This window comes from Ziziphus jujuba, chromosome 9, assembly GCF_031755915.1.
Source record: "Ziziphus jujuba cultivar Dongzao chromosome 9, ASM3175591v1".
In the NCBI taxonomy this organism is placed as follows: Eukaryota; Viridiplantae; Streptophyta; class Magnoliopsida; order Rosales; family Rhamnaceae; genus Ziziphus; species Ziziphus jujuba.
In genome coordinates this window covers 26,410,112-26,426,159 of record NC_083387.1, presented here as the reverse complement: position 1 = coordinate 26,426,159, position 16,048 = coordinate 26,410,112, and the positions used below count along the sequence as shown (strand labels likewise).

Below are 16,048 nucleotides of genomic sequence, written 5' to 3'. Positions count from 1 at the left end.
AGAGTCCCTTAGGAATACTAGAACCTAGAGCTCTGATACCAACTGTCAGGACCCGTCCAGAATTCTTTCCCCGGAACCCTAGATAGCCCTGATCCCAGGGAAACCCTACCGAACCTTCGAACGGTCAATCCGGCAGAGCCTCCCCTAAGGGATTTACTTACCATAAAATTCCCTGCACTGAAAACACACTTCTAAAATTATCCCCTTATTCCTCCCACAGTACTACAAATCGATTCCACAAATTGCAGCACCTAAAAAAATAAATACAGTAATCCAGTGCAAAATAAATACAACAAGAGTGAAAGAAATATTACAACTGCAATAAAAGAATAACAGGGTACTGCCGAACTAAAACAGCGAGGAAGATCAAGTCCGCTCCGAGTGAACACCGACAACCTGGTACCTAGAGGAACGGAATTTAAGAGTGTGAGATGCTAATCATCTCAGTGAGCGACCCTACTACTATACCATATAATATCACAATAATAAGTATAAATAATAATTATTTGGAAATAATATGTTCTCTCAAAACCCTTACAATTCTCTCAGTTGGAAAGGTTCCCCTTTTAAAACAATTTCACAAACCCTTTATCCATATTCCCCGAAAACCAAGACATCAATTAAATACCAGAAGCGGTAACAATTATATTTTTTAATTCCAATTCAGTTTCCAAACATTTTATTTTTAAAACACAGTTCTGAAAATCATTTGATGCACCCACTATATACCAGTGGCGCCAACAGTACCCAGCGTCCCAAGGTACCGCCAGACAGGAGGTTATAGAAAGAAACCGGCATACGGTCGCGTGGCGTCCCACTGCGCCGCTGCTAACCTGGTGTCCCGGCCAATGGGGGGTGGCCACCCTCTCCGATGGCATCCACAGGACACCCTCATAATATCACCTGCGCGCTACTCACACCCACCTGCGCGCTAATCATATCCGTGTGCACAATATCCATATCACATATACATATCACATAATCAGAACACCAGTACGTGCACGGTGCATCTAAAAATCATAAAATCCACAATTTAAATTATAAAACAAATTTCACATTTTTCATAAACATAGCGGGCATAATCCATCCGCTTGAACCGGGAAATTCTCCACAATTTCCTTATAATTAATACCATAAATCCCATGATTTTCAAATCCACCAACTCCCAAATCCATCAATTCAAATATCCACATTTTTTTTCCAAGCATAAATAATTCTCAAAATCTCATAATCAAATCTCATAATATTTCATGGGCATATTTTATAAAAATTGAAATCACCAACATAACCAAATATTTTCCTTGAAATATTTGAAATTCAAATCGTGCCCAATTTACCATTAAAACCACACCAATTTCAAAATCCTCAAAACCATAAAATAATTCCACACGGCATAAATTTGTAGAATTCGCATTTTCTTAAATCCAATAAATTCATAAATAATTCTACAATAAATCCAATAAATATTTGGCACATAGAAATTAAATTCCAAATATTTAATTCACACAATATATTCATCAATTAAATTCCCCAAAATTAATTTGAAGGTGGGTCACTCACCTTGTGCACGTATCTCAATCAAGATCCTCCGCAGGATCGACTCCGCTACTTGCACGTGCACCTAAAACACCCACAGTACCAAAACCACAAATATTAATATTTTATTCGGGTAATCCCCAAATGGGTACCCGAGGAGCGAACACCAAACGATAACTAAAATTTACGAATTATATACCGAATCGAAGCTCGAGTGATGCTAATCACAGATCCGGTCCTAATTTCCGATGATCGTACCCGACGGGGTCGGAATTTTATCGGGAAGCTTTTCGGGTTTCGGCTCCGCAATTCTCCCAAACCGTCGCGAATTGGTGGAAACGGAAGTCGGATTTGGGTTCAGGAGGTCGAACACTGCGGACTGGAGCTGGCCGGAATTTTCGGGGTACTCGCCGGAACAGTGATTTCCGGCGGCCGCCACGTCACCGGCAACCGTCGCCGGAACAGTAATTTCTGACGGTGGCCGTTTGCTGTGAAATTTTGCAGATTTGTAGATCGTGAGGAGAGCAATCCAACGGGACCGACGGTGAGCAAAACGGAGGTCGGACGGCGGAGAAATCACCGTTTGAAGATTTTCGACCCCTCGCCGGAAAACGCTCCGATCCCGGCGCGTCGGTGGTCCGATGGCCGTGATTTTTGGTGGGTAGGCCGGACTTGAGGAGAGGATGCTGGGTGTATGGCGCGTGTACTGTATATCGGCCGGAATAGTGCCGATTCGCGGTGGCCGGCGGTGGAGGGGAAAAATCGCCGCCAAACTTCGGACGTCCGATCCGGGCGCGTCCGGCGGCCGTTCGCCGTGAAATTTGGAGGTTTTGCCGGAAATGAGGTGGGCAATCTGGCTGGCCGGCGCGTGTACAGTAACTAGGCCGGAAAAACGTGAAAATGGCCGGCGGCCGGCGGGTCCTCTCTCTCTCTTTCTCTCTCCTCTCTCTCTTTCTCTCTCTTCTCTCTCTTTCTCTCTCTTCCCCGAGAGTTTTTCAAAATTAAAACCCTGCGTGACACTGTTCATGCCACGTGGACCACTCAGAAGCTGACACGTGGCATTTCACTGTTCACCGACCCAAAAACATTAAAATAATACGGTATCCGGTAAACTTCAAACGTCCATAACTTTTTAACCGGATGTCCGTTTTGAGCGTGCCGCTAGTCTGTGAACTCGTATCGACGAGCACTTCACAACCATACATGAGTCAAAGCTCAATTCCCCATAAACAAAAAGTCAACTCCGGCACCCCTTGGACAGTTTGGACCGCAACTTGTTTCGTCCATAACTTTCAAACCGTAGCTCCGTTTTCAACGTGCTACCAGTCTACGAACTCGTGGCATCGTGCACTTCGCCACGGTGCCCTAGTCATCTCGAAATTCCCACCGAGTCAAAAAGTCAACTTTTGACCCCTTCGGTCAACGGTCAACGGTCAACCTCGGTCAACGTGCACGGATTCCGGTACGATTTGGGACGGGGTGTTACACAAAGTCTCTTTGGGTAAGCTCACACAATCCAATTTTCCAATCACAAATATTTAATTTAATTTAATAAAATTGGAATGTGATAATTAAACAAATAAACAAACAATAAATAAATAAATTGAACAATTGAATCACTAAATTAATAAATAAATAAACAAAAATAAATCAATAAAAATAAATAAGTTTTTTTTTTTTTTTTTTTGGCCTGCTGACGTCATCTGCTGACGTCAGCAAACGACGTGTCGTGCTGACGTCAGCAGATGACGTCAGCAACCACCCAGAACGACACGTCATGTCTCTCTTCTTCTTCAGCCAACCGGGTCACGGGTGACCCGGTTCCAGTCCAATCGGGTCACGCGACCTGCTATTTTACCCGGCCAAATCTCACCATTCCGGCCACCTTTTCCGACGATTCCGGCGGCGTTAGTTTCGTCTCCAAACGGTCAACGTTTCCCACAAACAATTGTGATTCAAAATCAACGCAAAATAAACATCCAAACAAGGTTTTTATTCGGCCAAAAACAAACAAAAAACCCATGGAAACACAAGAAATTCGAGCAAATTTTAGTCAAAATTGATGCTGTTTGTTGCGTGTATTCTTGGGAAACTTTTCCCCAAATCAATTTGGTCAAAAACCCAGAAAATTAGCATGTGAAATTCATGGCCGAAAACCCAGTTTTTTTTTTTTTTTTTTTTTTTTTTTTTTTTTTTTAACAAGCCCGATATTTACAAATAAATTTTTTTTTTTTTTAGGAACAAACAAAAACGACCATGAGTATATACATCTACGTAAATAACATAATCTTGAATCTGATTCAAAACTTACATATGTACACAATTCAAGAAAGGAAAAATTAATATAAAGCAACGTGTATATATATATCTAGAACACTGATAATAATGGCAAAAAATACAGATCAATATTCACATGCTAGCTGCAATAAACTACAAAGAAATTTACTATGCATATTAACCATGTTCTCTGATACCAATTGTTAGATTTTATGGATCTAAATATGCATAATAAATTCCATAAATCATAAATTACTAACCTCCAAACGCAGCCATTGGTAAATTAGATCTTTAATCCTGCAAAATAGAAAACAATGTAAAGTAGTGCCTATGGACACACTACTCTCAAACCACTCTCAGATCTCTGAAAAACCCTAATATCAAAACACCGTATGGCCTCAATTGTTTGCTTGCCCTAGACCTTTAAATAGTCTCTGCAAGTCAGACTTATCCATTAATTTTGACACACATAAAATAATAATAATTTGATAATATAATTATACTAGGAAAAATATGGATAAGTCATTGGGCTTATAAAGAGAGTTGGTCCTCCAGTCCAATGGGCCAACTAGAGTCTTATAGAGAGTGTGTGACCAAGGGCCCTACTACAAAATAATAAAATAAGCCAGTCCCATTAATGGCATAAATAGGCCCTGTAAGTGAGTAATTGATTATGCCAAGTCCACAAATATTAATTTAATTCAACAGATCGAAGAGTGAAATGGGTGTATTGGGATCTTGGGTTCTTGGTTTGGGTATTCTTGTGTGAATCCACCATTGATGGTGTGTGAGTAAGCTTGTAAACACTACATTTACATAGTGCAGAAAGCTCAACACCTAAGCAACGAGGATTTAGGTCGATTTTGACCGAACCTCGCTAAATTTGTGTGTTTTTTGTTCAGTTTCTTTATTCTAGAAATAGTTCCAGAATTCTACAACAATTGTTACCAATCATTAGTATGCGTTGGGTGCAGCAATTTGAAACCAATAATGTGTCAAGTTCACAGCCACCCTCTCTTTCTTAAATCATCCTTCATTCCTAATTGGGTAAGAACTTGCAGGACCCCTTTTACTTGTAATAACAAACTGTTTGACTCTTATGAACTTAGGCACACTGAAAGTTACATCTTTCTTTGTGGCATTTGTGGCTTCTACCTCCATTTCTTTTGTGGTCCATTGCCATGTGTTATTAGACATAGGTGTCATATTCATCCTCTTACATTTTTTGATTCAATGGTCGAAGATGATTCGGGTGAATATTATTGTGATGCCTGCGAAATGGAAAGAGATCCACGGCTTTGTGTATACTATTGTGCAGAATGCAAATATATCGCTCATGTCCATTGTGTGATATCTGAGGTAATCAAGCTTATATAGCTTACTTTTATTTGCTAATTGATAATCTCATGAGTCTTCTCTTTATATTATTAATTTGTTTGTCCTAATGGTTTTGAAAACAATTGCACGCTTGGTTTAATTAATTGTTTTTAATTCCTTTAATTTCTTCCTAAGTCCCAAAAAAAAAAAAAAAAAAAATTTATATGCTTGCTAGCTAGAAAATTGTTAAGAAATTAAATTTCGTTCATGTGATTCAGGTTTTGCGCATTCTACAGGGAGACCTTAGCTATATTAAGCTTCGGTTTATGGAGGAACATAAAATTTTAAGGTCAGAGACTGAGAAAATTGTCAATGAAGAGGTACCGGAAAAGCAAGTGGAAGCCGCTGGCAACCGAACTTTGATGACCTTCTCGGACTTGATCATTTCAGTCGCAAAACAATTTGGCCTAATTGAGAATGACAATCAAGGAGTGGCAAAGGCAGAGAAAGAGATAGAGCAGGCAGCAGAGGAAGAATATGAAGACGAGGAAGAAGACTCCCTAGAAGAAAAAGATGAAGACGAGGAGCTTCGTAGGTTAATGTCAACGTTAGAGCAAAACAATTGGAAAGTAATTAAAAACAAAGATCCTTTGCCTCTAGTGCGTTCATTATTGTTAAATAAAAACAAGTAGTGGGAGTGGAAAGCTGAAGAAGATCATTTAAAAATTGGAAATAGATTGCAAAACGGTATTTATTCAAAGGAAGGTATTTATAGATTCTTCATTCTTACACTGAAGTATTTTTATCAAGGATATAGAAACTGGAAGTTTGTAACATCCGATGAGAAGGAGTTGAAGATTGTGAATGTTGAAGGCTATATGATCCCATGGAATTTGTCATCTGTTATGGAAGATCTACTTGATAAGCATGGAGATATTATTAGTCAAAAAATTTCAAGTCCGGAATTGAAAAGTCTGATTTATTTCTTTCTATGCCGCGTCTTACTTGAAATGTTAAAGAGTAATGGTCGTTAATGTTACTGAAGATCTTCTTGGAAATTGGTATTCTTGCATGCATTTTGCAAAGTCTAATGGCTTTGAAGTTGGTTTTGTAATGTCTCATCTAAAGCGAGTGGCACGTGGTTACTTTGGTTTTGAAACAACTAAATTTGAAAATGAAGTCAAGAGAAAAATGGAGGAGAGGATTTTTGATATAAAAAATCAGATTGCCAAATTAGTAGATGAGCTGAAGAATTGCGAGGAAGATCTTGAAGAACATGAAAGAAACGAAGGTTCCAAAAGAAGCAAATTGATGGATAAGTGTTGGAATGAGTGTGTAGAACTAAAGTGGAAAAAGGTGGCTCATGGATTGTTCTAAATGTGTTAATGTGGTATATGGGGCATGGTTATCTATTCAAGTCTCTGCTAAGTTAGTTTTTCACGTTTGTCTTCCATTTTGTCATATTGTTCTTTCTTTGTTAGTTTTTCATGTTTGTCTTTCATTTTGTCATATTGTTCTTTCTTTGTTATTCTTCCCGTTCTGTATCTATGTATTATTGATACAATTATTTTTTATAAGTTTTGGAAATTAATTTTTATTTTTGTATCAAAATCCATATTCAAATTCGAAATAAGTGTTCGAAAATTGGACCATCCATGGGAGGATAATTAATTAACAGCTAAAACACGAAGACTTATACTTGAACACTTATATTATAAAACATTAAATAAATAAAAAAGGTTTAATTGCTTAAAAAATAAAAAGAAAATTAAATATCCGCTTAATTGAATTGAAAAAAAATTAATATCTCCTTTTTTTTTTTTTTTTGGTTGGAAATATCTCCTTAATTTAAAAAAAATATTAATAGTCGAACACACAGACAAAATAATAATAATAATAATAATAATAATAATAATAATAATGGTCGGAAAAAAATGCCACGTGCTTCAGAGATAAAAAAAAAGTCAAAACGTAGACAATTCCCAGAGAGAGTCGAAACAGTCGAACGCATCCCAAGTCCCAACTCTCCCTCTGTGGAAGGAAGAGAAAGAAGAAGCTCTGTGGAAGCAAAAGAAGAAGATGGAGAAATCATCAGCATCAGCATCTGAAGACAAGATTGAAACTCAAAATGGACCAATTCCGCAACAATCCAAGGCTTCCAGTGACGGTTGCATTTGTGGGTACGACTCGCTTCACCAACTCCTTAAAGCAAATCTCGAACCCCATCTCTTTCAGGTCATTTTCTCTTTAATTTTTTTGATAATTTCGATTTTGGTTTTGTTTCTTTTGATTGGAATCGATGGATTTTGAGTTTTTTCTTTTATGGGTTTTGAATATTTCTTTTTGTTTTTTTTTTTTTTTTTTTTTTCCCCTGTATATAGTCCAGTGTGCTTTCATAGTCATCGAGGTTCAGTTAAAAGATGACTCTCTGTTTGGGAAGATCATCGATTTATTTTTTATTTTTCTTTGGTACTGGTTAGGACTTTTAAAGTTATTGAGGTGAGCAATTTATGCATGAAGGATTTGTATTTTGGATCTCTCCGTTGGAAGAATATTATATATCTATAGAAAGAAAACTTATACGTTTCAAATAGCATTGGAATAGATAATAAGGACTAGAAACCGAGGATCGTTCCATTGATTTAAAGTGACGAGCAAATCTTTTCGACTTAAGGTTTTCCTGAAATGCTTCTTAGAGTTGGTTTTCTTTTCTTTATTATTATTACTATTTTTTTTGGACTAGATATTTTAGCCTGTGAAACTTTTCTCTAATTTATTTTTACCACAGTGTTCTTTTCCTTATGCGTATGAATCAGATATCTAATCATTGACAGTTCCTTCAAATTTGGGTTACCAAATTCATATTTGTTTACATTATGGGATTAATTTAACATCTTCCCTGGCCTCAGTGTTCGAATTAATTCATCTATTAGTGTTTGATGAGTTGCATTAATCAGCTACAGATGTATTTATGTCATTTTACAGGAAGTTAATCGCTTACTTTTGGGGCTGAATTGTGGAAGGGGCCTTGAAACCATTGCTCTCCCTGAATCTGCTAAATCTTTATCTTCACAGCATAATTTTGATCTTCAGGTAGGCATTTGCTCCACCCATTCTTGTTGTATACTAGTTACATAAATTTTTTGAAGTCCTTGGTACACTTATGTTTATATATTAAAAGTGCAAGCCGGGTTTTAAGTTTATAGTCTGTGACCCATAATTTCCACGAGGACCTATTTAGGACGTCATAAACAAGCCTTCATTTTGTTTGGTGGTTTTATCTGCTGGATTGTAGAGATGCATTTCCTCTAGATGGATTAGCTCTATACAAGTAGTTAGTGATGTGCAATGCCACTGTAAATGAGAGATGTGGCCTAAAATTCTTATAGCTGGACAAAAAGTGTTTTTGCTTAGTAATTTGATTTATGAACAAATAGGTTCATGGTTCTTACACTTAGTAGTGTCCCCCCTTGAATGTACAAATTTTATTTCTGGATTAAGCTTGCACATATCTGTATCCGTTGTTCCATATTATGCAGGGCTCAAAAAATAAAAGAACACAACTGTACTAAAGTAATCTGTCACATCAAATAAAACCATCAGTGACCAAATTTATAAACTTAAAAATAGTAAATTGGTCAACTTTAAAGGGAAAAAAAAAGAAAAAAAGGAATCGACTTTGAGGGGGGGAAGAAATCCAAGTTATTCCACTAAATTATGAAGGTTTATGTAGATTTGTTTTAAACATGTTAATTAGTTGAAATCAAGAAAAAAGCTTTCACCAGTTTGGAAGGCGAATGTTTTAAAGCCAGCAAGAGAAGTGGTAAGTTAATTTTGTGATCAATGCAAATGGTTCTGAACGTTTAGAAAGAGACTAATGATCCTGGCTGAAGTTCGACATGGAATCCAATATAGACTTTCTGATTCTCCACGGACAATGTTGTTTACCATCCCCTCATGCTGTACACTTTTAGATGCAGATTTTCTGTTTGTACTCAATATCATGAATGTTGTTAATGTGCATACTTTTTTTTCATAATAAAAGCGTTGATGCTTCTGAGTTGTGTATGATTTCTTTCAGGCATTCCATTTTCATGCTGACAAGGAGTTGCTGAGAGAACCTCGAATAGTTAGAGTTGGTCTTATTCAAAACTCTATAGCTCTTCAAACTACGGCCCCCTTTCTGGACCAAAAGAGGGCTATCTTTGAGAAGTTAAAGCCAATCATTGATGCTGCAGGTGCCTCAGGAGTCAACATATTATGCTTGCAGGTAAGTCATACCCTATTTGGTGAAAGTGTATTTTACAATTGACATTATTTTGTAGTCTAAAAATCATAGTCTGCAATTGTATATATTTGATCCAGGAAGCATGGACAATGCCATTTGCCTTCTGTACAAGGGAGAAGAGATGGTGTGAGTTTGCAGAGCCTGTTCAGGGGGAGTCGACTAAATTTCTTCAAGAGCTTGCTCAGAAATATAACATGGTTATTATAAGTCCAATTCTTGAGAGGGATGTTAATCATGGAGAGACCCTCTGGAACACTGCTGTCATAATTGGAAATCATGGCAACATAATCGGCAAGCATCGGAAGGTAAATAGATTAGTTCATCTGCTTTTGCGCTGCTAGTATTTTTTTTTATCTCATGTATGCTTCTCTTTTGAAACCATGATTCCATTATCACTGGACAGAACCACATACCAAGAGTTGGGGACTTCAATGAGAGTACATATTACATGGAAGGAAATACAGGGCATCCTGTATTTGAGACAACTTATGGAAAGATCGCTGTTAACATATGTTATGGGAGGCACCACCCTTTGAATTGGTTAGCTTTTGGCTTGAATGGAGCAGAGATTGTTTTCAACCCATCTGCCACTGTTGGTGAACTAAGCGAACCAATGTGGCCCATTGAGGTTTCTTTTTCTTTATTTCATTTGCTTTAATTTCTTGATAATTCATTCCCAATTTTCATCATCCTTGAATTCAGATCACGTATTGCTCAATTAAGTTGCTTTGCTGTATTCATTTATATACTTCCCTCTGTTCCAGTATTTCTTCTTTAAATCTTTTCTTTTATATTATGCAAGACTCTTGTTCTTCTTTGTGTTGCCTCATAATTACTAATAATGCTATTTGATGGTTTTTGTAGGCCCGTAATGCTGCAATAGCAAACAGTTACTTTGTTGGGTCAATCAACCGTGTCGGGACAGAGATATTCCCAAATCCGTTCACTTCAGGTGATGGGAAGCCACAACATGCTGATTTTGGGCATTTTTATGGATCCAGTCATTTTTCAGCTCCAGATGCTTCATGTACACCATCTCTTTCCCGCCATAGGGATGGGTTGTTGATCTCAGACATGGATCTTAACCTTTGTAGACAACTGAAAGACAAGTGGGGATTTCGGATGACTGCGAGGTACGAGTTATATGCAGACCTGCTTGCCAATTACTTGAAACCAGACTTTGAACCCCAAATCATTTCTGATCCTTTGTTACATAAGAAGTCTTCCTAAATGCTAGTCAAACTACTATCTGAAAAGATGTTAAAAAATAAAATTGTGGAACAATTCTTTGATGATCATTTGCAAATATGTGTTGTGTCTTTGTTTTTTGTAAATGTTAAATCATTCAGTCAATGGATATTAGAAAATGGTAAAGGAAGCTTGAATACACTTTTTCAAGGATGATGAGACTGATACCCAGCAGTTTCCTTTTTGTGAATTGTCATGTATTTGATTAAATGTGCTCATAATACAGCAATTGTCATATATTCTATATAATTCATCTACTTATTCTTAATATTTCTCTTTGAGCGAGCTGAAAGTTTCTGCTGTGCCTTTTACCCTAGACTGGCTTTTTATGTTTTGTTATCCAAGCCTTACGATCCCCAAAATTTAGCCAATTTGGGACTTATGTTTGTCCACTCTAACAATATATGTATTATATCTCAATCCTATATTATATTTTAGACAGAAAGCAAACATGGGTTAAACAAAAAAATGATATTAAAAAATTGATTATCGATCAGAAACTGTCAGAAATACAAGTACGGTTTATAATCATATTTTCTTTTTATTTTTATATTTCAGTAGTTGATTACATTTAGACCCAACAGATTATTATTATTATTTTTTTTTTTTGGGGTAAATATACACGACAGATTTTCTCATAACTAGCAATCTTAATTTATAATAAATCGTTTCCCACAATTTTTCACGTCGACAAGGAGGCCTCATTCAAGCACTCTTCTACAAAGTTGGATTTTTCAGAGCTCATATGTTCCTCACGAAATTTATTACATCTCTCAATGTGATCTACTAAAGGCATTTGGAGATGCCCTTTAGGGGAATGGTAAAGATATCAAGAGCAACAATAAAATTACGAGTTGGTATACGTAACCCAATTTCTGAATACCATGTGTGATCTATTACTAATTATCATACTAAAAGATGACTAATATACTCACCTTAAGGCCATATTCACCATTATCATTAGAGCTCTTCTCTTTTCCTGTTGTTGGGGAGAGGGAGGAATTAACTATTAAGACTTACTAGCAGAGAAAAAGACAGACCAGAATTAACCACTCATATTGACTGGTTAATCATTTTATTACAGTTTTGATGATGAATGAAATTGATCTAGTGGTATGACCTTTATTCCCATACCATTTTATTAACCATTATTATGAAATCTCAAACTTGTAGTGGATGTGCTTTTGCAATCATTCTGGTTGGTCAAAGATCATATGTATGCCCAAACTCTCTATTTCCTTTTCTGTTTATTTATTCACTAAATTCACCCACTTCTTCCTCCACTGAGGCATTATTTGTCAATTTCTTGTTTGTCAGTTAAATTCCTTCCTGCCACATTCGTAAGTGTTACATCTTTAAGGTCTCCCTTCAATGCACCTATTACCTGCAAAAGATTTATGTGGAGAAGATAAGAGATTCAGATATAAGCTTAGTAATTTAATTGTGTATTTATTAATTACTACCTTTCTAATTTCAATTTATATTATAATTGGGGTCTTATGTTTAAAAAAGCTAAAATTTTAGGTTTTGATTAGTTAAAATGCACCTTACATTTTAGTGTGTCTCTGTCAACGTATGCGGTTAGTCCATTAACCTATAATCCAACATTGAAACTAAACATCAAGATAATGGGTTATGCAAATTAAATGAAAAATAAGCATACATCAGAAGAGGACACAATAGACATCAGCAATGTATTTACAATGTGCACAGTAATAAAAACGAAGTAGTGGATTTCTTCTCATTTCAAAAGCATCGCAATGGTATCCACTAGAATCGTCTTCAACTACTAAATCGAAAGGAGTAAGAGGGTGAACATGACACTTGATGTTTAATGCTACATGGCAACGGACCACAAAGTATGTGTGCACTTTGAAATTACATTCCAGACAACGAAGTATGTTACAAGGCTCTGTTTTGAACTAAGCAATTCAACACTGTACGCATAGTAGGAGAAAAACTTATATAGGACCGTCCTGTATCCTGACGTGGTACGACCGCTCAACCATTTCGGGCCACGTGTTACATTGGTTAAAAGTACTTAAAAAATTCTCACTTCTTCTTCATTGTACCGTCCCTCAACCCAATGCAAGTTTTTTTTTTTTTTTTTTTTTTTTAAAGAAAAATGAAAAACCACTTCTCTTTTTTGTCTTCTCTTTCACTCAGATCTCATAAAAGTCTTAGCTAAATGGTATCTTCCTTCGTTTTTCTTTTTTCTTTTTTCTTTCTTCTTTTCCCTTTTTTGGGGTTCTGAACAATTTTTCCACTCATCCATCCAAGTCTAACTTGCCACTTTTCGCAACAGGAAAAAAACAAAAAAATTATCATCACAGAAAGGAATAAAACATGAAAAAAAAAAAAAATGGAGGATCAGTTGATGGAAGTCCTTCATGGGACTTTCTGCACCCACCATCCAATTCTTAAAACCCAAAATTTACCCATATTCTTCTTATATTATAAACGAATTAAAATATGAATGAATTTTGATGATTCAAAATTTAATAGAAGCAATCAATCCGGAGATATTTTTATTTTTGGTTTTTTCTTTGATTTCACAAAAATAAAAAATTCCCATGTCAGAAGGTGAAGGAAAGAGTTTTTAAGCCTTCTGCAAAGGATGTAAAAATGGCTGAGTGGAATTTAATCCATGGTATATAACTGAAACTGTGTTGAGTTCTTTGAGTGTGTGCATTAAGTTTGCGAGACTGTGAAGTAGAGAAGAAGAGAGAATTTTTTTTAAGTAATTTTGAACTATGTTTACACGTGTGTGAGAAATGGTTGGGCTGCTGCACCACGTCAGGATATAGGACGGTTCTATATAAGTTTCTCTCACATAGTAGGCACTGCAAATCCCATGATTTCTGTCCAACTCCGAAACACAGAGAAGGTGATCATGGTCATGCCCTTCATACTTCCTGGTAGGACTCAAATAAGAATATCCAACACAAATGTTAAAGTGACACAAATTGCACCTGAAAACGAAGGTATAACTTCCTTTTTTACATGAATTACAGGCGTGTTTTCGGTGGTTAGCTTGAAAGAACAGACGGCATTTGGGGTGAAATGGGTGTGTTATCTGTAATTGTAGTAGCTCTGCGTACATGATTTGTGAATGACATGCTTACATATTGTGCAAGCAAATGAAGGACCGGATTGGAACGGTGAGTGACAAACAAAGCATTGATCAGGCAATGCTCTATCTCCACCGGTTACATCCTTTTCGACTAGCTCCATGGGTTGCAAATGTGAGATAGAGGTTGAATATGGTCTTGGCCTTGGCATGTTATGGTGGGAAACAGAGCACGTTTCCATATGCATGTCGAAATTGCAGTCCATGCATGTATAGGAGTATTTCGGGTGTCTTGGATAGAATGCGCGTTTGATTCATTATCATCATCTGAAGAGTCTTAAGAGTGTGTCATAAGCATCTTGTTTTACCTTGCAAATTGCACAGATTGAACTATCCCCGTCAGAAATTAAGCAGGGTGAGAGAGTGATGATGATGAAAAGGGTAATTGATTTTGCTGCAACAGTGTCTCAGAACAATCATAATGGAGGATAAATTTGCATGGAACTTCCTACATCCTGTATCGCAGCTATATAAGCACTTCCTACATGTATATATGACATTGCCAAAATTCTCTTTGAGCACTAAAGGATGTTGATGGCTAGAGTGTTAAATCTCCATTTTTTTTTTATCCCTAATTTTCAAATTGCTTTCAGAGAGATGATTATGAAAAAGCAAGAAGATGTATTTATATAATGCATACCTTCATATAATCTAAAGGCATATAAAGGAGGTTTTTGATTTAAAACTTTCATGTCTGTCTAAATTTAAGAATTATTTTATATGTATAATATAAGAGAGATGATACGAAATAAAATCACCAAAGAGGAGTATTTTGCGTGTTGCTTGATGCTCACGTACGTTGGTGGGATATCTTTAAAAATGGTAAAAGGCATTTGGAGATGTATATCTTTTAATAAGGAGGATAAAGAATCATGAAACAATCTGGTAGATAGGAAAAAAATAAAAATAAAAAAGGGCCTAGGACAAAGAGTTTCTTCATTAGACTAAAAGCATGCATTGGGTGCCAGTAAAGAGTTTCGTCATTAAACTAAAAGCATGCATTGGGTGCCAGTACTTTGACTAAAGTGTGTATATATATATATATATATAGACTAAAGTGTGTGTATATATATATATATATTTTTTTTTTTAGCCCAAAAAAAAAAAATAAAGTGTATGTATATATATTTGTATATGTTTGATATGTATTATTTTTTTAAATAAAAATTTTGAATTATACAGATATATATATATATGATACTCGACCGATGCCGTATTCTTTTTCCACGTGGACAATCATTTATACGATGGACTCTGCTATTATCAATATATATATATATATGATGGACTTTGTTTATTTTATTATTTCTTTTTGTAAAATAAAAAATTCGAAACTACAGAATATACAACAAAAATAAATTGGGTACTTATTTCAAAATGAAAGAGATCAAATGGGGTACGTCACAGTGAAAGTGTCACCAACTTGTCATCGAACTTTTTACGTGGATGGTTCATTATTAGGTTGGTTTTTATACATCTATCTATATATATATATATATATATATATAAATTTTTTTTTTTTGTACCTTTGACTTTACCTTTTATTTCTTTAGGAGATACGAGAAGGTTATAGATGTGGGCCCCTCGAATTTTTCATCCAGGAATCATGGGCCACTAAAATGGGACAAAATGTATGGACAAACTTTAGAGGAGGATTATTTTTTTTTCTTTTTTTTTTTTTTTTGGGTGGTTTTTGTTGTTGGTGGTAATATTAGTGAGGAAGGTTTGGGAACGGAGATTGATTGCCTTAACTATAGATCACTTTTGTTCATGGTTAGAAGAAGGACTTGCTTGGTTTCAACGTTTAATTTTCATTTAATGCAATATATATTTTATATCAAAATAATTAAGAAAATGATATTTATGGTAGCCCTAATGGTTACAGACACCAATATCCCAGCTTATGAACTGGATTCGAACCTCACAAACCAAATAAAAAAAATAAAAAAAAAATTATGGTGTTATCGTGGCGGATTGCAAAAGAGCGAACTATAATTACCATGATATTATGGTGGCAGAATGGGAAAAAACCAAACTGTCAGGACCCGTCCAGAATTTCTCCTCCGGAACCCTAGACAAGCCCTGATCCCAGGGAAACCCTACCGGACCCTCCAATGGAAAATCCGACAGAGCCTCCCCTAAGGGATTTACTTACCACAATTTACCTGCACTGAAAACACACTTCTAAAACTCATCCCCTTATTCCTCCCACATTACTACAGATTGGTTCCACAAATTGCAGCACTTCAAAA

At 36.0% G+C, this 16,048-nt stretch overlaps 1 protein-coding gene across 1 annotated transcript; it reads left to right on the top strand.

Moving 5' to 3' along the window:
* Positions 1-7,081: 7,081 nt before the first annotated feature.
* Positions 7,082-10,936, top strand: LOC107427862 (beta-ureidopropionase). The gene is made up of 6 exons (XM_016038262.4): positions 7,082-7,365; positions 8,116-8,223; positions 9,212-9,400; positions 9,496-9,723; positions 9,822-10,046; positions 10,283-10,936. The coding sequence occupies exons 1-6, from the start codon at positions 7,210-7,212 to the stop codon at positions 10,646-10,648; spliced, it is 1,272 nt and encodes a 423-aa protein (XP_015893748.1). The 5' UTR covers positions 7,082-7,209; the 3' UTR covers positions 10,649-10,936.
* The last annotated feature ends 5,112 nt before the right edge of the window (positions 10,937-16,048 follow it).